This window comes from Lissotriton helveticus, chromosome 9, assembly GCF_964261635.1.
Source record: "Lissotriton helveticus chromosome 9, aLisHel1.1, whole genome shotgun sequence".
Taxonomy (NCBI): domain Eukaryota; kingdom Metazoa; phylum Chordata; class Amphibia; order Caudata; family Salamandridae; genus Lissotriton; species Lissotriton helveticus.
In genome coordinates, this window is record NC_136070.1 from 20,702,930 (window position 1) to 20,730,773 (window position 27,844).

At 56.5% G+C, this 27,844-nt stretch overlaps 2 protein-coding genes across 12 annotated transcripts in view; one reads left to right on the top strand and one right to left on the bottom strand.

The window, feature by feature from the left end:
* Nucleotides 1-27,844, bottom strand: part of PRORP (protein only RNase P catalytic subunit) — an 831,788-nt gene that overhangs the window by 770,720 nt on the left and 33,224 nt on the right. The window lies entirely within an intron of this gene.
* Nucleotides 3,040-13,647, top strand: LOC144782600 (uncharacterized). The gene is made up of 2 exons (XM_078661967.1): nucleotides 3,040-3,617; nucleotides 13,334-13,647. The coding sequence occupies exons 1-2, from the start codon at nucleotides 3,372-3,374 to the stop codon at nucleotides 13,622-13,624; spliced, it is 537 nt and encodes a 178-aa protein (XP_078518093.1). The 5' UTR covers nucleotides 3,040-3,371; the 3' UTR covers nucleotides 13,625-13,647.

Sequence of the window (27,844 nt, forward strand, 5' to 3'; positions counted from 1 at the left end):
ATGTCCGGACCCTCGCGCCTGGGGGCCAGAGGGGCCGGGATGATGGGGTCCAGACACCCAGCAGGGGGGTGGAGCCAGCACCCAGGGATGCCGGGGGCGATTGATACCAGGCGTCCGGGGACGGCTGGAGGCCCATCGAAACTCCCCCTTCCCCTCGGGATCCGTCGAGTGGCCACTCGACCACCTGGGTAGATCTTGGCGCCTCGCTGTCGGGGCTTCGCTGGGGCCGGGGCCGAGGCCACGTGTTCGTGACGTGGTGGGCCCAAGATGGAGTCGGGCGAGGCCTCGTGCTCAGGACGTGATGGGCTCATGAGGGAGTCAGGCCGGTAGTGGTGGTCCGGGATGGTGACCGGACCGGTAGGGTTGGTGCGTGCAGGATCGGGCGGAAGGGGCCGCCCGAGGCTCTGTGGAGGGCCGATGTCGTCCGGGGCCCGCCATGCGGGAGGGGTAGGACCACGCCATGAGGTCGGGTCCAACACGCAAGCACACCTATGAGTCCTGGCTCATCCTACAGACACCTTGCTCTGATAAGCTGCGGCACCAGTAACCCTTCAAGTACTTTAGACGCTGTTCATGGTCCATCCAGGGTCTCTGCCTCCCTCAGATACTGTTCTCTGCTCTCCACACTGGCCATGAATCTAGTGCCACAAACTTAGGGCTTTGGCTTGGACTTCAGCCCTTGCCCATGATTGCCAGGGCTTAGAAACAAAGGTTCTGCTGCTCCAAACACAAAGATGCAGCGGAGCAACACTTGCAGGCCTTGATGGTCATCAGAGTTTAATCAAAGAAGTGAAAGCAGTTGTAGTATTACTGAGAGTCTGAGTAGAAGCAGCAGCAAAGGAAAAAGATTTACTAGCAGCAACAGTAACACAAATGGAGCTAGTAGCAGCAGGAGGGGTAATAGGAGTACCGACCACAACAGTAGTAGGGGTACTAATACTAACAGTAGCAGCAGCACCAGTACAGCTGCAGGAAGTGCCGGCATTATCAGCAGCAGCTGCTGTTCTATCAGTATTAAAGTGATGGATATTCAGCTGGCATGAAGGGATGAAGAGAGTCTAAACCAAACATGAAAGTGTTAAATGCAAGACTACAAGCCCCACAATGCATCCTGCTGTTGCCAGAAATGCTAGCAGTGGCTGATTGCATCAGACGTCATGGTGACACTTAGCAAACTTGTGAAATGCAAAATAACATTTCACGAAAGACCTCGTGGGCCATGCTAAAAACTTGCGTTTGTCCCGCCCATGGAGCACAGCCTCTACAGCCCCCTGATTGGCTGACTTGTATCCTTCTACTGATCACATTTATCCAAATACTGTTTTCCTTTTCATGAAGCAACCCGCTGCTTCCCCTTCAACCACCTCCCTCCTCGCTCCTCTCCCGCGCCTCCATTGCTCCTCTACCGCTCAGTCCTTAAAATCTTTTAGAATTTTAATTTACCTGGAGAGCCTGCCAGCTGCCATTTGCGGCAAAAAGAATTTTGGCACCAGCCTCTGTGTGCTCCCCACCCTTGCAGCCCCTTATAAAATGGTTTTATTTTATTTTTGGAGCACACAGGTGAGAGTCAGCCACACAGGGGCCGGGAGCACCCAGGTGAGAGTCAGCCACACAGGCCCGGAGCACACAGGTGAGAGTCAGCCACACAGGCCCGGAGCACGCAGGTGAGAGTCAACCACACAGGGGCTGGGAGCACAGAGGTAAGAGTCAGCCACACAGGGGCCGGGAGCACAAGGGTGAGAGTCAGCCACACAGGGGCCGGGACCACACGGGTGAGAGTCAGCCACACAGGGGCCCGGAGCACGCAGGTGAGAGTCAACCACACATGGGCCAGGAGCACGCAGGTGAGAGTCAGCCACACAGGCCTGGAGCACACAGGGGAGAGTCAGCCACACAGGGGCTGGGAGCACACAGGCGAGAGTCAGCCACACAGGGCCTGGGAGCACACGGGTGGGAGTCAGCCACACAGGGGCCGGGAGCACACGGGTGAGAGTCAGCCACACAGGGGCAGGGAGCACACGGTGAGAGTCAGCCACACAGGGGCCGAGAGCACACCGATGAGAGTCAGCCACACGGGGGCCAGGAGCACACAGGGGAGAGTCAGCCACACAGGGGCCAGGAGCACTCAGGTGAGAGTCAGCCACACAGGGGCCGGGAGCACCCAGGTGAGAGTCAGCCACACAGGGGATGGGAGCACAGAGGTAAAAGTCAGCCACACAGGGGCCGGGAGCACACGGGTGAGAGTCAGCCACACAGGGGCCAGGAGCACCCAGGTGAGAGTCAGCCACACAGGCCCGGAGCACACAGGTGAGAGTCAGCCACACATGGGCCAGTAGCACACAGTTGAGAGTCAGCCACACATGGGCCAGGAGCACACAGGGGAGAGTCAGCCACACAGGGGCCAGGAGCACTCAGGTGAGAGTCAGCCACACAGGGGCCGGGAGCACCCAGGTGAGAGTCAGCCACACAGGGGATGGGAGCACAGAGGTAAAAGTCAGCCACACAGGGGCCGGGAGCACACGGGTGAGAGTCAGCCACACAGGGGCCAGGAGCACCCAGGTGAGAGTCAGCCACACAGGCCCGGAGCACACAGGTGAGAGTCAGCCACACATGGGCCAGTAGCACACAGGTGAGAGTCAGCCACACATGGGCCAGGAGCACGCAGGTGAGAGTCAGCCACACACAGGCCTGGAGCACACAGGGGAGAGTCAGCCACACAGGGGCTGGGAGCACACGGGCGAGAGTCAGCCACACAGGGCCTGGGAGTACACGGGTGAGAGTCAGCCACACAGGGGCCGGGAGCACACGGGTGAGAGTCAGCCACACAGGGGCCGGGAGCACACGGATGAGAGTCAGCCACACAGGGGCCGGGAGCACACGGATGAGAGTCAGCCACACGGGGGCCAGGAGCACACAGGTGAGTCAGCCACACAGGGGCCGGGAGCACACAGGTGAGAGTCAGTCACACAGGGGCCAAGAGCGCACAGGTGAGAGTCAGTCACACAAAGGCCAGGAGCACACAGGTGAGAGTCAGCCACACAAGGGCCAGGAGCACACAGGTGAGAGTCAGTCACACAGGGGCCGGGAGCAAACAGGTGAGAGTCAGCCACACAGGAGCCGGGAGCACATGAGTGAGAGTTAGCCACACAGGGGCCAAGAGCACACAGGTGAGAGTCAGCCTGTGAGGAAATCATAGGAACGGAAGGACTCACCGGACTATCACCAGGGGGGAGCGACAGCAAAACCTTCCTTATCGAGACCGTACTCAGAGACTACCGCTACTATTCTCCTCTCGAGTTTTTCCCCAGGACAATGCGGACGATAACCCGGAAGTGACCCCTTGGGAATCCGGAAACAGTAAGGTCAGTCCAATGAAAAGCGACCCGGTTCCAGAGGCGGAGTCAGAGAAGGTTGGCGCGGAAACAGCGGAAGAGAGTTGGAGCGAGGCAGTACAGAGAGAAGACGCGGGACCCGAGGAAGAAGACGCGGGACCCGAGGCACCGGACTCGAGATCCTCGGCCGACCAGAAGGAGGGAGAGGAGAGCTGGTGCGAGGACTGGTGGGTTCCGGAGGATACTGGAGAGCGGCCGCAACTCCGAAGAGTTGCTGCGGAGCCGGTGAGTGATAACGGCTCAAGGGTATCGGGATGCGGGTTGGTGAAGGCGGGAGGGACAACCGGGTGGGGTTAGGAATAGAGGGAGGTCTCGAGGTATTTCCTGACTAAGACTTTGGTGTCCTTGCAACATACCGTCACTTGTATTGCACAATATCTTTCAGCGTTTTTCCCTTACAGTAAACCTTCCTAAAAGCACTATTCTGACCCTAGGCACTTAATTCCTACCTCTCTCCTTTCACGAACCTCGATCCGAACATCACGACTTTCCTGCCCTTCACTGGTTTTTCATGGTCAAGATTAGAACACTAAAGGTGTGGTGAAGGTAGAAACCCACGACCTAAGCAAAGCATTTTTCTTACGGTTCCCTCATTTGGTTTCTCCTCCTATGAGTCTCCGGGGAGACCACCTCAATCAAGAGGAAAACGAGACCGAGTCATCATCTCTACGAGTCTCATAAACCTCCAGCTCATCAAAGGAATCGTCCGAGGAAGAGGAACCAGAGGGACAGTCAGCCCCACAAACATTAACTCCTTATGTTATCAATAAAACTCCTTCTTTTAGATCCATCCTACAGCCTCCTTTGCCTGTTTATAAAACCCGCACTCCCACAAGTGGTGTCAGAAGTGGGATATAAACCAAGATGGAGGCTGCACTGGCGAAGATGGCCGAAAACAAGGAGCACCTGGGCAAAGTAATAGAACGTTTTTTGACTGTTGTGAAAGAAGACCGTGGCAAGGTACAACAAGTACTAGCAGGTCAAGGTCAGACCCACGGAGCTGCCATGGACAAACTTACTGAAGCTTTGGGGCAACAAAGAGGCTCTACCACATTACCATCAGTAGTTTTGCAGCGATACGTAGCTGGGGAGGACCCCTATTTCTCTTTCAACAACTTCGAGAGAATGGCAACGGCTGCTTCCTGGCCTGCAGAGAAGTGGGGGCAATATATAGGTCCTCTGTTATCAGGAGGCCTGCAAGCAGCTTATCAGGCAGCTACTCTTCAAGGGGCGGTCCCCTATGCCGACATAAAAAAATGTATCTTGGAAAGGTTAGGAGTAGATGATGAAACCTATAGGTTGAAATTAAGACAAATGAAGGAAGGACCACAGGAAACCCCTAGTGCCTTGTATTTTAGGGTAAAGGACATGGCGGATTGTTGGTTAAAACCCGCCACCACTGACAAGGATGGGATCATGTCCAAGATCTACCTAGAACAGTATTCAACGTCACTTCACCCACCCATCCAACTCTGGGTCCGGCAGCAAGCTAACCTTACCTTAGAAACAGCTGTGGAGATAGCTAGTGAATACAATAGAGCACAGGACATCCAAAAAGGACGAGAAGAGCCCTCGAGCAAAGCTGGGGGACACATGACCCATATACCTCCCAGACCCCTGTTAGCCAAGAAACCCGAACCCCTTGCTATAGTACCTAGTATCCCTTTACCCAGTACCCCGCTTATACGAACCCCTTCTGTGGGACCTCAGTGCTTTCAGTGTGGGGGGATGGGACACATAGCTAGGTTTTGTCCACAAAAAGAAGAACCAATGGAAATTGGGATGGCCCGCAATTATTATTGTTCACCTACAGAAAAAAAAACACCCCCATATTGGTGTACAGTCTCAGTAAATGGGCAACCTGTAACTGCTTTAGCTGACACAGGGTGTTTGCATAGTGTAGTGAGACCACAAGACCTTGGTAATAACATAGGACCCATAGATGGAGTGGTGGCCATTCGGTGTGTACACGGGGACACAAAACCATATCCCACTGCTCGTGTTCAGATACAACATCCCCAGGATTCAGGAACAACATTAACTGTAGGACTAATACCCCGTTTACCCGAACAAGCCATTCTAGGAAATGATTATCCTAAGTTTCCCAGCTGTTACAGGGCCCCTCTCTAAATGAAGATGACTGGTTGTCGACGGCACCTTTTTCCAAAGAGACAGGAAATGAATGGCCATCTTCCAAACCACGAAAAAGTCGAAGACAAAGAAGGACCAAAAAAGGAAAAGAGTTAATGGCGATGCCCGTCATCCCAGATGAAAACCCCTGGGGAACAGATAGGAATTTCCACGCGGCTCAACTAGAGGACCATGTCCTACAAGAAGCATGGAACAAGGCCCTTGAGGATGAAGACCCACATCAAGTAGGTCCTTATTTCTTTAAAAGAAATGGTCTATTGTACAGGAAAGGTAGTTCTACCTAGAAAGCACAGCTCCTCATTCCAGAACCATTACGAGAAAAGGTCCTATATCTAGCTCATAGCCATCTATTGGGGGGACATTTCGGAGCAGGAAAGACAGAGAAGTTGATCCTAGAAAACTTCTATTGGCCAGGGATATACCAGCAGGTTAAGCGATATTGTAGGGAATGCCCAGTATGCCAACGGCATAGCTGTTATCAACCTCCAAGGGTACCGTTGCTTCCCCTTCCTATCATTGATGAACCCTTCCGTTGTGTAGGTATGGATATAAATGGACCCTTACTACCCTCTCGAAGTGGGTGTAGATACGTCCTTGTTATAGTAGACTATGCTACACGTTTCCCCGAGGCCATTCCCCTTCGTCGTCCAGACACGACCAATATTGCCATGGCTATGATTGGTATTTTTTCTAGGGTAGGATTCTCAAAAGAAATCCTGACTGATCAAGGGACACCCTTTGTCTCCAAAATGATGAAACACATCTGCACACAGCTAGGGGTTAAACAAATCAGAACATCGGCCTATCACCCACAAACAGATGGGCTGGTGGAAAGATACAACGCCACCATTAAGACCACTCTTAAAAAACGATTGGCATTAAAAGCACGGAAATGGGAAGAGATCTTACCTTTGGCCTTATTTGCCATTAGATGTAAGGAACAGAAAAGTACTGGGTACTCCCCTTTCGAATTGTTATATGGCCACAAACCCCGTACACTGCTTGACATGGCCCAAGAACAGTGGGAGAAAGAACCAAACAATACAAAACCTCTGCCCGAATATGTGTCCAATTTAAGGACACATTTAACCCAAATCCGAAACATTGTCAGGAATAACCTAGAAAATGCACAGATTGCCCGAAAGGGACAATATGACAAAAGAACAAAAGTCTGGTCTTTCAAAGTGGGAGACCTTGTATTGCTTATGATGTCTTCTTCTGACCAAAAGTTACTAGGACAATGGCAGGGACCTTATAGAGTAGTAGACCAAGTGACACCGGTGACTTATCGCATCGAAATAGATCCCACCAAACATCTATCCCAAATATTATACCATGTCAATTTACTTAACAAGCATTTGCAATGCAATAGGTCTCGCATTAGGAAAGTTTGAGCTATTGGTCTTGTAAGTGACAATTTTTTTATTTATGTGTTTTTGAAAATAGCTAAATTAATAGCTTTGTCATTTACAATGCCAATAGTTATAACTTTCGCAAATGTGACACCTATAGCATTTGTAATGCAACATGTTTTGTATTTACGTGACTTAGATGTATTGATATTACAAATAACAATGATTTTTAATTTTTTAAAATAATTAATACTTAAATAAAAGGGATTGTAATTTATAATGGCAATAGCTTAAACAAACTTTTGTAAATAACTTTTGTGAAGATTACGTTCAGTGTATTTTATTGTGACGAAAATCCAAGAACAAAAGTGAAATATTAACATACATTAACAAAAAACATTGGTAGAGCCAGCATGTCTCTAAGGCCAGAACATTTGTCTTTGCAAGTGTGTGTTTTCTTTTTGCTCACCACTCTTGCTCAGTGTCCACAGCCATGCCGGATTGAAACAACCAGTAATTCTCTCACCCACTTAAAGAACAAGCACTTCAATGTACTAACTACAAGGCCAAAATGCTCAGCACTCCGTTTACAAACCACTGTAGCTTGGTACTTTAATCAAGCCGTTAAATTAAAAGAAGCACAAAAACAGACTACAATTCCTAAAATTCATCAGCTTTTTCAAAGAAACTCCAGGGCTGCAAAACTGATGTCCCCAAAGCCCCTGTTCCACATAGTTCTGGAATTCACCAAGAAGTGGCAAAAATTGCACAAAGGAGGGAGGAGCAGGTAGAGTGAAAGAGAAACGCAGTGAAATAGCTCAGTAGGTTGGGCAGCGGCTGCTGAATCTGTTTATGTGTCATCTAGAAACCCGTCAGTGGGGCTGTCTCGTCTTTTCCTCCTGCCGAGGTGGCTAACAATGAATACCCACGGAGATGGACAACAGTGAGCAATGAGGATTCTTTTCACGAGGGGCTTCTGAGTGACTGAAATAGACGAGAGTGAAGCTTGAGTTGTCTATAATGTCACTGAGATCACGAGGTGAAAAACACCCCCTTGACTCACCGGCACCCACTTATAACTACTTTACGTTGTATTTGGGTTCCTAATATGTCCACCAACACACATTTTGAGGCGTTGTAAATATGGGCTGGGAGGAAGGATTCAGCATTGTGACGTCACAGCGTCTCACTGCTGTTACGTAACTGCAGAGGATAACAGCATTTTGAAAAGCCTGTTCAGGGTCATAGGTGGGAATGAGGCTCGATACAACATGCAATACTAATAGCGCCTAGAGACAATTCATTCTGCTGCGTGCGCCACAAGAATAGTAAAATCCAAAAAATGGGTGCTAGAGAGAAATGTGGGATTTAAGGCTGCTTTCCATAATCAAGAGGGCCGAAACCAACAGGCTCGCAACGAGAGGGGGAAGAAGGGAGAGAAGAGATCGGGGGCAGGGCGAGAAAGGTTGCTGGGTCAGGAAGAAGGAGCAACAAGCTCTTAGCATTGCTGTGGAGAGGGGGGGGGAGGAGAAAGTGAAAGCGGGCATGGCGTGTTGTGCGCGTGAAAGGCACGGCATGGGGCGGCAAAGCAATTTCAAAGAGTGGGAGGGAAGGAGCGAGCATATGGGGATGAGGAGTGAGTGAGGGGGAGAAGAAGCCTTTGATGTGGTGATGTGGTGTGCGAGGCCAAGCACTCAGAGGCAGGCAGTTAAAGAAACAAGCTTCTTGGCATTTCTGTGTGGGGTGGACAATTCCTTCAGCTGAGTGCAGTGCACTACAATAGTAAAATACAAAATATGGGTGCTAGAGAGAAATGTGGGAGCCTTCTTAAAGTATTGACATAGTGTGTTCAGCAACCTTATGCACAGCTCCCACCATATGTGCACGTACAGTGCACCACGCAACTGAATTCACCTCTAGGCGCCTTATGCGTCTGAAAGGAAGCGTGAAGGGACAGAGGTGGGTGGGTCTAGGGATAAACTGGGAGGACAGACGAGTCAGTGCCGCAGAAAGTGCCTGGGGCCAATGCCCTGCCCTGCTAAACAGAACGCAGCTGCAAGCGCATGCTCAGCCCTGCGGGCATCTGGGCGCTGAGTAACAGATGCTTGCGGTCAGTGGGTGCTGATGAAAGTAAAATATCACGTGGCATACACTCTGCAGCCTTGAGAGTTATCATATGTTCCATTCCAATATTGCACCGTGTGTGTAACCACTCCCATTTTAGCAACAAGCATTGGCCATGAAAGAGACAGGGCCCTGAAAGTGCGGCCTTGAGATGCGCTCTGTGGTGGGGGAGGGGGTGGGGTCAGGGGCTGTTGTGAGAGGCGCAGCAACAAAGGAAATGCAAAGGCAGAGGATGTTTATAAGATTCACCGAAAGTGTCCTATAAACGCCGTGAAGTGTGAAGCAGATCCCTTTAAAGCTCTCGGAGGCAGGAGCAAATGGTAAGGGGAGGAGAAATGCTGCTGGAAGGCTCGGGCAAGCTCGTCTTGGCATTGCTGTGGGGAGAGGGAAGGAGAAATGCCCACGGACTGGGAGGAAGGGTGACGAGAGTGAATAATTATGGGAGGAGAGATGCTGGCCTGAGGCAGAGCGCACCATATGGAGAGGGAGGGGGGTGGGCCGAGTGCAGGAGAAATGCTGCTGGCAGGGGGAAGGCTCGGGCAAGCTCGTGCATGAGGAACTTGTCACGTGATTCTTTTCTCATGAACTCTTTGAAATCCGCCTGGTAGGAATTTTTGGGATTGACAACAAACGGTTCGAGTAAACTCGACCTAAAAAGTGGGAAGGCCCTCTACCTATTTCGGTGAGTGTGGTGGAGACACAAACACCTTTATTTCATCAATGCATTGATCCTGAGTTACCCTTTACTCTGAAGGAGGGTTTGTCCAAAGTTTGCAGCCTCTTACCCCTGTTTTTTCTACCTCCCCAGGGAGGACCTCTCTCATTGAACACACCATTAAAACACCACAGGGGAAACGGGTTAGGCTGAGACCATATCGTATACCGGAAGCCCGGCGTCAGGTTATAAAGGAGGAAATACAAAAGATGTTGCAGATGGATATTATAGAACCATTCAAGAGCGAATAGAATTCACCCATTGTGCTTGTGCCAAAACCTGACGGATCGGTGCGATTTTGTATTGATTTTCGGGAGGTAAACAAAATCTCAGAATTTGACACATAACCCCTTCCTCGGGTGGATGAAATGGTGGAGAGAATTCGCCAAGCAAAGTATATCAGTACTTTGGATTTATGCAAAGGGTACTGGCAGATACCACTTAAAAAAAGAGGACAGAGAAAAAACAGCCTTTGAACCACTGATGGATGGTATCAGTTTAAAGTGTTGCCATTTGGTCTGCATGGGGCACCCGCAGCGTTTCAAAGGGCCATGAACGTGATACTAAGACCCCACGAAAGCTATGCAGGTGCCTATATCGACGATATTGTGATATATATAGCAATACCTGGTACCAACATCTGACACACCTCTTCCAAGTCATTCAGACGTTAGGGTCACACGGGCTGAAAATAAATCAGGTAAAAAGCCACTTGGCAGCCCAAACAGTTAAATACTTAGGATACCTATTGGGAGAAGGAGTCATAAGACCTCAGGTGTCAAAACTAACAGCCATATCACAAATACCTTTACCCAGAACAACAAGACTGTCCCCACAGCGGGTCCTCTTTGCGGGCACAGGCCTCCCCTTCATCTGCGGCACTGACGAGACAACAGGTGCAGCAGTCGGGCACGTATCCACTGGAGCAGCTGGGACATGGGCATCTGGAGACATCACATCGCGAGTAGCATTTGCTGAGGCCTATAGGGTCCGCCGCACACTGCACCTGTGATCGCGGCCACAAGTAAGCACAATAATAGGTTGGCATATGCTGATTTCTGCATCGCCAGCTTTTAAAACTAAAAAAATAAATAGAAAATGTAAGAAAATGATGAAAGCTGTGCAGTTTGGCCCAACTAATGACCCTCTATTGTGCAGTTTAGTCAAAATAGTAAATAGTGTGCAGGCAAGCTCACATGCACTCTGAGGCCTGACACTCTCCCCTGCCAAGAAATACAACTGACTAACACAAGAAATGACAGAACCGTCCCTTTCTGCAGCCTTCCGACAAAACATGTGGCCGTGGCCAGAATAGCCCGTGCCCAGACAGTAGTGACATCCGTCACTGCCTCTATTCTCTCTCACTCAGTCTTACTCTCTCTCTCTCTATTCTGCCTGTCACCTTGGGTCTATCTCTCTCTCTCACTTATTGTCGGTCTCCTCATTCTCTCTCTGTCTCTTCTTCTCGTCTCCCCTCCTTCTTCTCACTCGGTGGCTGTCTGTCATCTTCTCTTTCTACCTCGCTCCTTGCCTCTGGCACAGCCTCTATTCTCAGGATATTCCTCTCTTACGCAGTGGTCTGTGTTAAACTCTTCAGTATAAGTACATCCTTTTATCTTCTTTCCTCTTCTTGCTCTCATCAGTTCTGTGTTCCAAGCGTTTCCTTCTCGCTCCTTCTCAGTTTTCTGCACCCCCTCTTTCTCTTCCACTTCGCCTTACTCCACAGCCCACTCCAAAGGCCCGCTTACGTCATAGGAGTTGCCACACATGATTCACGGTCCCATCTGTTGTTGACAAGAGTGCTGCAGCGTTCCCGTGATTCTTCAAAGAACCGATGGCAGACATTACAGTAGCATTCCTGCGACTCCAAGGAGTCCCTGCTGGGCCCTTCGTTTGCAAGTGCGTAGGACCTTGACATCAGCTACGTGGGGCAGCGGCAAGCTCCCGTAAGAGCTGACAGAGTGCAGACATTCAACCTCTCTAAAAACAGCTTCATGTCCGCACGCTCTTCTGTTTATCCTATAGGACGTGTTACCCTTTCCATCATAAAACAAGCATCGAAATAAGCCGCTGTTCTTTACCAAACAATATTTGAATTTTTTTTATTTCAAAGCACTGAAGATGAACTCTCGATGCCGAAAAGGCAGAAGCATGCTGTTACTAGGAAATTGCAGCCTTGAGGGAAAGCGCGATGCCTTTAAAGCGAAACAATAAAAAAAAAGACATGAGCGTGCACTGCCGAAACCTGTCGAGAGGCGGGACTTCCGTTTTCTGCTAGAAGCCCGCGCCCACGGAGTGGCTGGCCAGAGGAGCAGGGGTGACGCGGGGCTCCCATGCCCGAGGAGAGCCCCGCGGAGGCTGCTAAAGTCGGAGTTGCGCCGATGCAGTGAATGGGGCTTAGTTGTACTGGGGGTGGTGGCGGGGTAGGGGGGGTGTCTCTGTGCGCTCGTGTGTATGCGCTCGTGTGAGTGTGCGGCAGGGGGGTGGTGTGTGTCTCTGTATGTGTGCGTTCGTGTGTATGCGTGCGTGTATGCGCTCGTGTGTGTGCGTGTGTGTATCTCTGTGTGTGCGCTTATGTGTGTGTGTGTCTCTGTGTGAGCGCGTGTGCGAAAGCAGGGGGAGGTGTGTGTGTGCGTGTGCGAAAGCAGGGGGAGGTGTGGCTGTGTGTGTTGGAGGCTTTCAAGGGAGACAGGAGATGGTGAACGCGCGCGCGACCTGACCCGATTCCGGCAGGCTGCGCGTACCCATCTCTTGTCTCCCTTTTGGCTCGTTGTAAGCAGAGCTGACGGCTATAGGTCTCGCTGCGACATCGCTTCGCGATGCGTCGCAGGTGCGAGACCTAAAAAAAGACTTAAGAGCTTTTCTTGCGTTACTAGGGTACTATAGACGATTCATCCCTAGATTCTCATAAACAGCAGCACCCTTGACTGATCTGCTTCAAAAGAATATCAGAACTGAGGAAATCTTGAAAACCCCCTCCTGCCGAGGTATTACACTCTTTTGAATCCCTAAAGAAAACCCTGATTTCAGATACTGTCCTGGCGAGCCCTGATTATTCCCATCCCTTTATACTACAAACGGATGCCTCGGACCAGGGGCTAGGAGCTGTCTTATCTCAAGAAACACCACAAGGGGAAAAACCAATTCTATACATAAGTCGTGAACTGTTTCCCCGAGGGAAAAACTATGCCACCATCGAGAAAGAGGCTTTGGCTATCAAGTGGGCCATAGAATCTTCACGCTACTATTTGGAAGGGGGAGAATTCACTCTTTTTACAGACCATGCACCCTTAGAATGGTTAGCCAGGAATAAGGGTCACGATGAGAGGGTACTTAGATGGTTTCTTTCATTACAGCCATTCAGATTCCAAACGAAACATAGGAAAGGGAAGGAACAAGGGAATGCAGATTACTTTTCTAGATATCCCCAAAATCCAAACCCTAGAAGAAGGACAGCTAGGGAAAGGGGATGTGAGGGAATCATAGGAACGGAAGGACTCACCGGACTATCACCAGGGGGGGAGCAACGGCAAAACCTTCCTTATCGGGACCGTACTCAGAGACTACCGCTACCATGCTCCTCTCTTGTTTTTCCCCAGGACAACGCGGACGATAACCCTGAGGTGACCCCTTGGGAATCCGCAAACAGTAAGGTCAGTCCAATGAAAAGCGACCCGGTTCCAGAGGCAGAGTCAGAGAAGATTGGCGCGGAAAGAGCAGTTGAGAGTTGGAGCGAGGCAGTACAGAGAGAAGACGCGGGACCCGAGGAAGAAGACACGGGACCCGAGGCACCGGACGTGAGATCCTCGGGAGACCAGGAGGAGGGAGAGGAGAGCTGGTGCGAGGACTGGTGGTGTCCAGAGGATGCTGGAGAGCGGCCGCAACTCTGAAGAGTTGCGGCGGAGAAGCGGCGGAGCCGGTGAGTGATAACGGCTCAAGGGTATCGGGAGGCGGGTTGGTGAAGGCGGGAGGGACAACCGGGTGGGGTTAGGAATAGAGGGATGTCTCGAGGTATTTCCTGACTAAGACTTTGGTGTCCTTGCAACATACCGTCACTTGTATTGCACAATATCTTTCAGCGTTTTTCCCTTACAGTAAACCTTCCTAAAAGCACTATTCTGACCCTAGGCACTTAATGCCTACCTCTCTCCTTTCACGAACCTCATCCGAACATCACGACTTTCCTGCCCTTCACTGGTTTTTCATGGTCAAGATTAGAACACTAAAGGTGTGGTGAAGGTAGAAACCCACGACCTAAGCAAAGCATTTTTCTTACGGTTCCCTCATTTGTTTCTCCTCCTATCAGCCTCCGGGGAGACCACCTCAATCAAGAGTAAAACGAGAGCGAGTTATCATCTGTACGAGTCACAAAAACCTCCAGCTCATCAAAGGAATCGTCCGAGGAAGAAGAACCAGAGGAACAGTCAGCACCACAAGCATTAACTCCTTCTGTTATCAATAAAACTCCTTCTTTTAGACCCATCCTACAGCCTCCTCGCCTGTTTATAAAACCCACACTCCCACACAGCCACACAGGAAACGGGAGCACACAGGTGAGAGTCAGCCACACAGGGGCCGGGAGCACACAGGTGAGAGTCAGACACACAGTGGCCAGGAGCACACAGGTGAGAGTCAGTCACACAGGGGCCGGGAGCACACGGGTGAGAGTCAGCCACACAGGGGCCAGGAGCACACAGGTGAGAGTCAGTCACACAGTGGCCAGGAGCACACAGGTGAGAGTCAGTCACAGAGGGGCCGGGAGCACACGGGTGAGAGTCAGCCAAACAGGGGCCGGGAGCACACGGGTGAGAGTCAGCCAAACAGGGGCCGGGAGCACACAGGTGAGAGTCAGCCACACAGGGGCCGGGAGCACACAGGTGAGAGTCAGTCACACAGTGGCCAGGAGCACACAGGTGAGAGTCAGTCACACAGGGGCCGGGAGCACACGGGTGAGAGTCAGCCACACAGGGGCCGGGAGCACACAGCTGAGAGTCAGCCAAACAGGGGCCGGGAGCACACGGGTGAGAGTCAGCCACACAGGGGCCAGGAGCACCCAGGTGAGAGTCAGCCACACAGGGGCCGGGAGCACACAGGTTAGAGTCAGTCACAGAGGGGCCAGGAGCACATGGTGTGAGTCAGCCACACAGGGGTCGGGAGCACACAGGTGAGAGTCAGCCACACAGGGACCAGGAGCACACAGGTGAGAGCCAGCCACACAGGGGCAGGGAGCACGCGGGGGAGAGTCAGCCACACAGGGGCAGGGAGCACACGGGTGAGAGTCAGCCACACAGGGAACGGGCGCATACAGGTTAGAGTCAGTCACACAGGGGCCAGGAGCACACAGGTGAGAGTCAGCCACACAGGGGCCGGGAGCACACGGGTGAGAGTCAGCCACACAGGGGCCGGGAGCACACGGGTGAGAGTCAGCCACACAGGCCCGGAGCACACAGCCGAGAGTCAGCCAAACAGGGGCCGGGAGCACACGGGTGAGAGTCAGCCACACAGGGGCCAGGAGCACACGGGTGAGAGTCAGCCACACAGGAAATGGGAGCACCCAGGTGAGAGTCAGCCACACAGGGGCCCGGAGCACACGGGTGAGAGTCAGCCACACAGGGGGAGGGAGCACACGGGTGAGAGTCAGCAACACAGGGGCAGGAAGCACACGGGTGAGAGTCAGCCACACAGGAAACGGGAGCACCCAGGTGAGAGTCAGTCACACAGGGGCTGGGAGCACACAGGTGAGAGTCAGCCACACAGGGAACGGGCGCACACAGGTTAGAGTCAGCCAAACAGGGGCCAGGATCACACAGGTGAGAGTCAGCAACACAGGGGCCGGGACCACACGGGTGAGAGTCAGCCACACAGGGCCCGGGAGCACACAGGTGAGAGTCAGCCACACAGGGGCCAGGAGCACACAGGTGAGAGTCAGCCACACAGGGGCACGGAGCACACGTGTAGGGAGCACACGGGTGAGAGTCACTCACACAGGGGCAGGGAGCACACGGGTGAGAGTCAGCCACACAGGGGCAGGGAGCACACGGGTGAGAGTCAGCCACACAGGGGCAGGGAGCACACGGGTGAGAGTCAGTCACACAGGGGCCGGGAGCACACGGGTGAGAGTCAGCCACACAGGGGCCAGGAGCACACAGCTGAGAGTCAGCCAAACAGGGGCCGGGAGCACACGGGTGAGAGTCAGCCACACAGGGGCCAGGAGCACACAGCTGAGAGTCAGCCAAACAGGGGCCGGGAGCACACGGGTGAGAGTCAGTCACACAAAGGCCAGAAGCACACAGGTAAGAGTCAGTGACACAAGGGCCAGGAGCACACAGGTGAGAGTCAGCCACATAGGGGCCAGGAGCAGACAGGTGAGAGTCAGTCACACAGGGGCCGGGAGCACCCAGGTGAGAGTCAGTCACACAAAGGCCAGGAGCACACAGGTGAGAGTCAGTCACACAAAGGCCAGAAGCACACAGGTGAGAGTCATTCACAAAAGGGCCCGGAGCACACAGGTGAGAATCAGCCACCTAGGCCCAGAGCACACAGGTGAGAATCAGCCACACAGGCCCGGAGCACACAGGTGAGAATCAGCCACCTAGGCCCAGAGCACACAGGTGAGAATCAGCCACACAGGCCCGGAGCACACAGGTGAGAGTCAGCCACACAGGGGCCGGGAGCACACAGGTGAGAGTCAGCCACACAGGGGCCGGGAGCACACAGGTGAAAGCCAGCCACACAGGGGCCGAAAGCACACGGGTGAGAGCCAGCCACACAGGGGCCGGGAGCACACGGGTGAGAGCCAGCCACACAGGGGAAGGGAGCACGCGGGGGAGAGTCAGCCACACAGGGGCAGGGAGCACACGGTGAGAGTCAGCCACACAGGGAACGGGCGCACACAGGTTAGAGTCAGTCACACAGGGGCCAGGAGCACACAGGTGAGAGTCAGCCACACAGGGGCCGGGAGCACACGGGTGAGAGTCAGCCACACAGGGGCAGGGAGCACACGGGTGAGAGTCAGCCACACAGGGAACGGGCGCACACAGGTTAGAGTCAGTCACACAGGGGCCAGGACCACACAGGCGAGAGTCAGCCACACAGGGGCCAGGACCACACAGGTGAGAGTCAGCCACACAGGGGCCGGGACCACACGGGTGAGAGTCAGCCACACAGGGGCTGGGAGCACACAGGTGAGAGTCAGCCACACAGGGGCGAGGAGCACACAGGTGAGAGTCAGCCACACAGGGGCAGGGAGCACACGGGTGAGAGTCAGCCACACAGGGGCAGGGAGCACACGGGTGAGAGCCACTCACACAGGGGCAGGGAGCACACAGGTGAGAGTCAGCCACACAGGGGCAGGGAGCACACGGGTGAGAGTCAGCCACACAGGGGCCAGGAGCACACAGGTGAGTCAGCCACACAGGGGCCAGGAGCACACAGGTGAGAGTCAGTCACACAGGGGCCGGGAGCACACAGGTGAGAGTCAGTCACACAAAGGGCAGAAGCACACAGGTGAGAGTCAGTCACACAAAGGGCAGAAGCACACAGGTGAGAGTCAGTCACACAAAGGGCAGAAGCACACAGGTGAGAGTCAGTCACACAGGGGCCAGGGGCACACAGGTGAGAGTCAGCCACATAGGGGCCAGGAGCAGACAGGTGAGAGTCAGTCACACAGGGGCCGGGAGCACCCAGGTGAGAGTCAGTCACACAAAGGCCAGAAGAACACAGGTGAGAGTCAGTCACACAAGGGCCAGGAGCACACAGGTGAGAGTCAGCCACACAGGGGCCAGGAGCACACAGGTGAGTCAGCCACACAGGGACCGGGAGCACACAGGTGAGAGTCAGCCACACAGGGGCCAGGAGCACACAGGTGAGAGTCAGCCACACAGGGGCCGGGAGCACACGGGTGAGAGTCAGCCACACAGGGGCCAGAAGCACACAGGTGAGAGACAGCCACACAGGGGCCGGGAGCACACGGGTGAGAGTCAGCCACACAGGGGACGGGAGCACACGGGTGAGAGTCAGCCACACAGGGGCAGGGAGCACACGGGTGAGAGTCAGCCACACAGGGAACGGGCGCACACAGGTTAGAGTCAGTCACACAGGGGCCGGGAGCACACAGGTGAGAGTCAGCCACACAGGGGCCGGGAGCACACAGGTGAGAGTCAGCCACACAGGGGCCGGGAGCACACAGGTGAGAGTCAGCCACACAGGGGCCAGGACCACACAGGTGAGAGTCAGCCACACAGGGGCCGGGACCACACGGGTGAGAGTCAGCCACACAGGGGCCGGGACCACACGGGTGAGAGTCAGCCACACAGGGGCCGGGACCACACGGGTGAGAGTCAGCCACACAGGGGCCGGGACCACACGGGTGAGAGTCAGCCACACAGGGGCCGGGAGCACACAGGTGAGAGTCAGCCACACAGGGGCCGGGAGCACACAGGTGAGAGTCAGCCACACAGGGGCCAGGAGCACACAGGTGAGAGTCAGCCACATGGGGGCAGGGAGCACACGGGTGAGAGTCAGCCACACAGGGGCAGGGAGCACACGGTGAGAGTCACTCACACAGGGGCAGGGAGCACACGGGTGAGAATCAGCCACACAGGGGCAGGGAGCACACGGGTGAGAGTCAGCCACACAGGGGCCAGGAGCACCCAGGTGAGTCAGCCACACAGGGGCCAGGAGCAAACAGGTGAGAGTCAGTCACACAAAGGCCAGGAGCACACAGGTGAGAGTCAGTCACACAAGGGCCAGGAGCACACAGGTGAGAGTCAGTCACACAAAGGCCAGGAGCACACAGGTGAGAGTCAGTCACACAAGGGCCAGGAGGACACAGGGGAGAGTCAGCCACACAGGGGCCAGGAGCACACAGGTGAGAGTCAGTTACACAGGGGCCGGGAGCACACAGGTGAGAGTCAGCCACACAGGGGCCGGGAGCACACGGGTGAGAGTCAGCCACACAGGGGCCAGGAGCACACAGGTGAGAGTCAGTCACACAGGGGCCGGGAGCACACGGGTGAGAGTCAGTCACACAGGGGCCAGGAGCACACAGGTGAGAGTCAGCCACACAGGGGCCAGGAGCACACAGGTGAGAGTCAGCCACACAGGGGCCGGGAGCACATGGGTCAGAGTCAGCCACACAGGGGCCAGGAGCACACAGGTGAGTCAGCCACACAGGGGCCGGGAGCACACGGGTGAGAGTCAGCCACAGAGGGGCCAGGAGCACATGGGTGTGAGTCAGCCACACAGGGGTCGGGAGCACACAGGTGAGAGTCAGCCACACAGGGGCCAGGAGCACCCAGGTGAGAGTCAGCCACACAGGGGCAGGGAGCACACAGGTTAGAGTCAGTCAAACAGGGGCCAGGAGCAGACAGGTGAGAGTCAGCCACACAGGGGCCGGGACCACACGGGTGAGAGTCAGCCACACAAGGCCCGGGAGCACACAGGTGAGAGTCAGCCACACAGGGGCAGGGAGCACACAGGTGAGAGTCAGCCACACAGGGGCAGGGAGCACACGGGTGAGAGTCAGCCACACAAGGACCGGGAGCACACAAGTGAGAGTCAGCCACACAGGGGCCAGGAGCACACAGGTGAGAGTCAGCCACACAGGGGCAGGGAGCACACAGGTGAGAGTCAGCCACACAGGGGCAGGGAGCACACGGGTGAGAGTCACTCACACAGGGGCAGGGAGCACATGGGTGAGAGTCACTCACACAGGGGCAGGGAGCACACGGGTGAGAGTCAGCCACACAGGGGCAGGGAGCACACGGGTGGAAGTCAGCCACACAGGGGCCAGGAGCACACAGGTGAGTCAGCCACACAGGGACCAGGAGCACACAGGTGAGTCAGCCACACAGGGGCCAGGTGCACACAGGTGAGAGTCAGTCACACAGGGGCCGGGAGCACACGGGTGAGAGTCAGCCACAGAGGGGCCAGGAGCACACGGTTGAGAGTCAGCCACAGAGGGGTCGGGAGCACACAGGTGAGAGTCAGTGTTGGACCCGGCCTCATGGCGTGCTCCTACCCCTCCCGCATGGCGGGCCCTGGACGACATCCGCCCTCCATCGACCCGCTGTCGCCCCCCGGACACCACTCTCAACAAACTCTCGACGAGAGCCGCCCCCTGGCAACCCCAGGCTCTTCCCCCCTGGAACCCGACGAACCCGGCTCGCCCCAACTCTGCAGGTCCGGTCACCACCCCGGGCCACCCTTTTAGGCCCGACTCCATATTGGGCCCATCGCGTACCGAGCACGTGGCCTCGGCCCGAACCCGGCCGCGGCCCCAGCAAAACCCCGACATCGTGGCACCAAGATCACCCCAGGTGGTAAAGTGGCCACTTGACGGATCCCGGAGGAGAGGAGTTTCCATGGCCCTCCGGCCGCCCCCTGACGCCTGGTATCGATCGCCCTCCGGGCTCCCTGGGCGCTGGCTCCACCTCCCTGCTGGGTGTCTGGACACCTTCATCCCGGCCCCTCTGACCCCCAGGCGCGAGGGTCCGGACATCAAAGGACTCCAGTCCTATATCTGGGCCAGCCCTGGATGAGGAAGTCAGTTGTATCTGGGAGTCGAAGCCCTGCTGACCTCGTCGCGGCTGATCCTAATAAGAACTCGTGCCTGGAACCTGGAACCTCTGAGCCCTGCTGACGCTGTCGCGGCTCCACCAAGCTGAACCACCTTCGGAGCCCTGCTGACGCTGTCGCGGCCCGACCAAGCTGAACCATCCTCAGAGCCCTGCTGACGCTGTCGCGGCTCGACCAAGCTGAACCACCTTCGGAGCCCTGCTGACGCTGTCGCGGCTCGACCGAGTTGAACCACCTTCGGAGCCCTGCTGACGCTGTCGCGGCCCGACCAAGCTGAACCATCCTCAGAGCCCTGCTGACGCTGTCGCGGCTCGACCAAGCTGAACCACCTTTGGAGCCCTGCTGACGCTGTCGCGGCCCGACCAAGCTGAACCATCCTCAGAGCCCTGCTGACGACGACGCGGCTCCTTGCACCCCCCCAGCTCGAGGATTGAGAGCTGTGCGCAGGGTATCCTAGTACCAGCTGGTACCAAGACTGTCCCGCTACCCCCTTCCCCGGACACTGAGACTTTTTGAGGATCTCACAATCCCCCTGTACATATTGCTGCGGAAACTTGCCTTTATTCTTTATATAAAGACTCTTACATCTACTCTCGTGTGGGGTCTCTCTGTGGTGGGTGATTGCTCGGCTGTTACGATAGTAGGAGAGGAGCCTCGCCAAGGAGGCCTCTCGACGGCGCTCGGCCAATTCCATACGGAGAGGTGGTTCTCGGGGCGGGCAGTCCGACATCTTGTGTCTCCCCTGGAATCGCCTTTCTAACATTGGTGGCAGGCGACGGGATCCGAGCCGACGCATATCGTACAGCGAGTAACTCGCCCACTACTAACAGAGACCCACAGCAACCATGAGCGATAAAGAAGCCGGAACGACCGCAGAGTTCCAGAAAGAACTATTGGAGGAGTACACACATAAAGAACTCAAACAGTTCTGCAAAAACCTAGGTATCGCTACCACCGGACTAAGTACAAAGGAAGATTTTAAAGAAGCGCTGCAAGCATGGGTGGAGGCCCGAGGGACACCACCCCCGACCGAAGGTAACCCAGTCCCAGACGTGCACCAGGGGACCTCAGCAGCCCCCGCAGAGGAAAGAAACACCAACAGAGACCCGGGCCTCTCCCACGAAGATGCCCGAGAACGAGAGAGAAGCCGGCTCCACGAGTTGAAGCTCGCCCGACTCCGGCTGGACGGAGAACTCCAGCTAGCAGAAAAGAAAATCGCCCTTGAGCAACTACGGCTGCAAGGAGACCTGGCGGAAAGACGGAGGCAGAGCGAATTGGAAGAAAAGAAACTCACGTTCGAGCACGAGCGTGGCCTCAAAGAGTTGGAGATCAAGGCCAAGAGCGAAGAAGCTGGCGCCGCTGTGATCCGAAACCCCCCGCCTCCTGCCGACACGAAGGTCCACATTCCCAAGGATGTCGTCAAAGAGTACTACAAAAATTACGACATCCAGCAGTGGTTTAAGGCCTACGAAGTCGCCATGGCCGCGCACCGCATACCCCGAAAAGATTGGGGTGCCGGCTTATGGGGGAGATTCGTCAGCGAAGGAAGAGACACCCTGCTGGACCTAGCCGACGACGTGATGTCCTCCTATGATCACATGAAGGACGCCCTGCTCACCCGGTATGGACTCACCCCTGAGATGTACCGGCAGAGATTCAGAGACTGTAAAAAGATCCCCGTTACTACATGGGTGGAGTACGTGAACTTTTATAGAAGAGCGCTAGAAGGGTGGATCAAGGGCAGCAAAGTGACCACCTACGAGCAGCTGTTCGACCTCATCGTGTGGGAGCACCTCTCCAACAACTGCTTTGTCGAGCTGAGACAGCATCTACTCGACAGCAAGCTGACCGAGCCACGGAAACTCGCCGTCGAGGCCGATCGATGGGTGAGCACCCGGGTCCCCCGAACCCCGATAGGAGAGTCCGGACGGAACACGCAAGGGCACCCCCGTCAGCGAGGCGGCAGAGGAGGCCAGAACCGGAGCCGAGACTTTCCGCCTGCGCCGCCCCGGAGTCCACCCCGGGGGTCGCCCCAGAACAACACTTCACCGTCCCTGACCCGAAGAGGGTCCCCCCCAGCACGGCCGGGGCCCCGCCCGAACATTACCTGCCACAGATGCCAGCGGCCAGGTCACTTCGCCAGTGACCCCCACTGCCCAATGAACCAGCGTACCGGCATCGCCGGACCTCCGACCCGCCAGATCGCTGCCGCAGCCCTGGGAGAAGGAGGGGAGGAAGAAGAAGAGGTCTACCACGAGGACCAGACCGAGTGGGAGCCAGCCGCCATGGCCCTAGTCTGTCTGGGCGAGAGAGACATGATTCCCCGGGCTCCCCTCCCAATCAACACCCAAAAGTACCGTCAGTGGGTCAACATTAATGGGCGCCTGACCGAAGCACTCCGTGACACTGGAGCCAGTGTGACAGCCGTCCGCTGCCACCTGGTGACCCCCGAACAGATCCTCCCGAATGTGCTGTGCCCCGTGCTGGCCGCCGACAATTCTGAGACCCTGTGCCAGATGGCCCGAATCCCCTTCGAGTGGGGAGGGGTGTCGGGTATGCTAAAGGTGACCGTCCGGGACGACGCCCCCGTGGACTGCCTCCTCGGAAACGACCTCGAGAGTTCCCCCTGGGCCCAAGTCGAGCGGAGAGAGCATCTGGGGATGCTGGGACTACCCAAGTGGGTTTGCGTGACAACCGATCCATGGCAGCCCGGGCCCCGGCGCCGGCTGCGGCCACCCCGACCGAAGAGCAGGAATGGCCCGCACCTCCGCCGGCCGCCATCGATGAAGAAACCGGCCTTGAGTCCGGGCCACCAGAGCCCAACCGCGAAGACATCGCCGAGCTCGGCGACATCCCTGAACTAGGCCAACGGCGCCAGGAACCCGAGAACAATTCCGGCAGGAACAGAAGACCTGTCCGTCCCTCGAGGGGACCCGGCAGCAAGCCGCAGCTCAAGCCGCCGGGGACACGTTGGGGTCTCACTGGGTCTACTGGGACCACGACCTCCTATACAGTGAACAGAAAATTGCCGAACTGGGGGCCAGCCGAGTGCTGGTGGTCCCCCTACGATTCAGAGACTTCCTCTTAAACCTGGCACACGACGTGCCCCTCGCAGGGCACCTGGGGTAGGACAAAACTTACAGCCGCCTGGTGACCCATTTCTACTGGCCCAAAATGCGCAACGATGTGAGCAATCACTGCGGGACCTGTCCGACCTGTCAAGCCAGCGGGAAGAGCGGGGGAAAAGTCAAGGCCCCGCTCCAACCCTTTCCTGTGGTGACAACCCCCTTCGAGCGAGTAGGGATCGATATCGTGGGGCCCCTGGACCCTCGCACCTCACAGGGACACCGCTTCATCCTCGTCCTGGTGGACATGGAGTCCCCCAGGAACCCCCTCCGGGTTCTGCACGCCAACCGGCTCAAGCCTCACTTTGCCCGCATGGAGCTGAGCCTGCAGCTAACTACGGATGACGGGGCCGAAGACGACTCCGAGCCCCTGCCCGACCTCCTAAAGTACTCTGAAAAAGATGGCTCCGTCGAGGGAATTCCCCTCTCCTCCGCCCTGACCTCCGAACAGCGCCAGGACTGCCAAGAGCTGTTGGGGCAGTTTGCGGACCTGTTTTCGCTCACTCCCGGGGTCACACAGTGGTGTGTCCACGATGTTGACACCGGGGACAGCCCGCCCGTGCGACACCGGGCCTACCGAGTTCCCGACCGAGTCCGGGCCTACATCCAGTCCGAAGTTGCCAAGATGCTAGCCCTGGGAGTGGTCGAGCCCTCAGACAGTCCCTGGACCAGTCCAGTCGTCCTGGTCCCTAAAGCCGCCGCCCCCGGCGCCCCTCCAGAGCTCTGGTTTTGTGTCGAATACCGGGGACTGAATGCCGTTACCAGGACCGACGCCCATCCCATCCCCCGGGCTGATGAACTGATAGATCGCCTGGGGGCCGCCAGATACCTCAGCACCTTCGACCTCACGGCCGGATATTGGCAGATCGGACTCACCCCCGGGGCCCAAGAACGATCTGCCTTCTCGACCCCCGACGGCCACTTCCAATTCAAGGTGATGCCCTTCGGCATGAAAAATGCCCCCGCTACCTTCCAGAGACTGGTGAATAGGGTGCTAGCGGGGTTAGAAGAGTTCAGTGCCGCATACCTGGACGATATTGCGGTGTACAGCCTCCACTGGGACGAGCACTTGAGGAACCTCTGGGAGGTCCTGACGGCCCTCCGACGGGCCGGACTAACAGTGAAAGCGAGCAAGTGCCAGATAGGCCAGGGTCTGTGACCTATCTGGGGCACCAGGTGGGGAGCGGCCAGGTGGCTCCCCTCCAACCCAAGATTAACGCCATCGTGGCCTGGGAGCCCCCGGTCACCCAGACTGCAGTCCGAGCCTTCCTGGGGCTCACTGGATATTATCGGCGCTTCATAAGGGCTACGGGAGCATTGTGGGGCCCCTCACTGAAGTGACCTCCAAAAGGCAACCACAGAAAGTACACTGGACCCCCGAGTGTCAGACGGCCTTCGAGACTCTGAAAGCTGCCATGTGCACCGCCCCGGTGCTCCAAGCCCCCGACTACAGCCGAGAGTTTGTGGTCCAAACCGACGCCTCGGAGCACGGCATCGGGGCGGTCCTGTCGCAAGTTAACCCCGAGGGGGTTGACCAACCTGTGGCCTTCATCAGCCGGCGGCTGCTGGCTCGAGAACAACGGTGGAGCACCATCGAAAGAGAAGCCTTCGCCGTCGTGTGGGCCCTAAAGAAACTCCGGCCCTACCTCTTCGGCACCCACTTCCGGGTCCAGACCGACCACCGGCCCCTGCGGTGGCTGATGCAGATGCGGGGCGAGAACCCGAAGCTACTGCGATGGTCCATCTCCCTCCAAGGGATGGACTTCACTGTGGAGCATCGCCCTGGCAACGACCACGGTACGCTGACGGCCTGTCCCGCTTCTTCCGCCTCGACAAGGAGAATCTCCAAGAAGATGGGTGACTCTCCCCGCCTTCAGCTGGAGGGGACGTGTGTTGGACCCGGCCTCATGGCGTGGTCCTACCCCTCCCGCATGGCGGGCCCTGGACGACATCGGCCCTCCATCGACCCGCTGTCGCCCCCCGGACACCACTCTCAACGAACTCTCGACGAGAGCCGCCCCCTGGCAACCCCCGGCTCTTCCCCCCTGGAACCCGACGAACCCGGCTCGCCCCAACTCTGCAGGTCCGGTCACCACCCCGGGCCACCCTTTTAGGCCCGACTCCATCTTGGGCCCATCGCGTCCCGAGCACGTGGCCTCGGCCCGACCCCGGCCGCGGCCCCAGCAAAACCCCGACATCGTGGCACCAAGATCACCCCAGGTGGTAAAGTGGCCACTTTACGGATCCGAGAGGAGTTTCGATGGCCCTCCGGCCGCCCCCGGACGCCTGGTATCGATCGCCCTCCGGCCTCCCTGGGCGCTGGCTCCACCCCCCTGCTGGGTGTCTGGACACCTTCATCCCGGCCCCTCTGACCCCCAAGCGCGAGGGTCCGGACATCAAAGGACTCCAGTCCTATATCTGGGCCAGCCCTTTATCAGGAAGTCAGTTGTATCTGGGAGTCGAAGCCCTGCTGACCTCGTCGCGGCCGACACCAGAAGAACTCTTGAACCTGGAACCTGGAACCTCTGAGCCCTGCTGACGCTGTCGCGGCTCCACCAAGCTGAACCACCTTCGGAGCCCTGCTGACGCTGTCGCGGCCCGACCAAGCTGAACCATCCTCAGAGCCCTGCTGACGCTGTCGCGGCTCGACCAAGCTGAACCACCTTCGGAGCCCTGCTGACGCTGTCGCGGCCCGACCAAGCTGAACCATCCTCAGAGCCCTGCTGACGCTGTCGCGGCTCGACCAAGCTGAACCACCTTCGGAGCCCTGCTGTCGCGGCCCGACCAAGCTGAACCATCCTCAGAGCCCTGCTGACGACGTCGCGGCTCCTTGCACCCCCCAGCTCGAGGATTGAGAGCTGTGCGCAGGGTATCCTAGTACCAGCTGGTACCAAGACTGTCCCGCTTCCCCCTTCCCCGGACACTGAGACTTTTTGAGGATCTCACGATCCCCCTGAACATATTGCTGCGGAAACTTGCCTTTATTCTTTATATAAAGACTCTTACATCTACTCTCGTGTGGTGTCTCTCTGTGGTGGGTGATTGCTCGGCTGTTACGATAGTAGGAGAGGAGCCTCGCCAAGGAGGCCTCTCGACGGCGCTCGGCCAATTCCATACGGAGAGGTGGTTCTCGGGGCGGGCAGTCAGACATCTTCTGTCTCCCCTGGAATGGCCTTTCTAACAGTCAGCCACACAGGGGCCAGGAGCACACAGGTGAGAGTCAGTCACACAGGGGCCGGGAGCACACAGGTGAGAGTCAGTCACACAAAGGCCAGGAGCACACAGGTGAGAGTCAGTCAGACAAAGGCCAGAAGCACACAGGTGAGAGTCAGCCACATAGGGGCCAGGAGCAGACAGGTGAGAGTCATTCACAAAAGGGCCAGGAGCACACAGGTGAGAGTCAGCCACACAGGGGCCAGGAGCACACAGGTGAGTCAGCCATACAGGGGCCGGGAGCACACAGGTGAGTCAGCCACACAGGGGCCGGGAGCACCCAGGTGAGTCAGCCACACAGGGGCCGGGAGCACCCAGGTGAGTCAGCCACACAGGGGCCGGGAGCACCCAGGTGAGTCAGCCACACGGGGGCCGGGAGCACACAGGTGAGAGTCAGTCACACAGGGGCAGAACCACACAGGTGAGAGTCAGTCAGACAAAGGCCAGAAGCACACAGGTGAGAGTCAGCCACATAGGGTCCAGGAGCAGACAGGTGAGAGTCATTCACAAAAGGGCCAGGAGCACACAGGTGAGAGTCAGCCACACAGGGGGCGGGAGCACACAGGTGAGTCAGCCACACAGGGGCCGGGAGCACACGGGTGAGAGTCAGTCACACAGGGGCCGGGACCACACAGTTGAGAGTCAGCCACACAGGGGCCGGGAGCAAATAGGTGAGAGTCAGTCATACAGGGGCCGGGACCACACAGGTGAGAGTCAGCCACACAGGGGCCAGGAGCACACAGGTGAGAGTCAGTCACACAGGGGCCGGGACCACACAGTTGAGAGTCAGCCACACAGGGGCCGGGAGCACATAGGTGAGAGTCAGTCATACAGGGGCCGGGACCACACAGTTGAGAGTCAGCCACACAGGGGCCAGAACCACACAGGTGAGAGTCAGTCACACAAAGGCCAGGAGCACACAGGTGAGAGTCAGCCACACAGGGGCCAGGAGCACACAGGTGAGTCAGCCACACAGGGGCCAGGAGCACACAGGTGAGAGTCAGTCACACAGGGGCCGGGACCACACAGTTGAGAGTCAGCCACACAGGGGCCGGGAGCACACAGGTGAGAGTCAGCCACACAGGGGCCGGGAGCACACAGGTGAGAGTCAGCCACACAGGGGGTGGGAGCACACGGGTGAGAGTCAGCCACACAGGGGCCAGGAGCACATGGGTGTGAGTCAGCCACACAGGG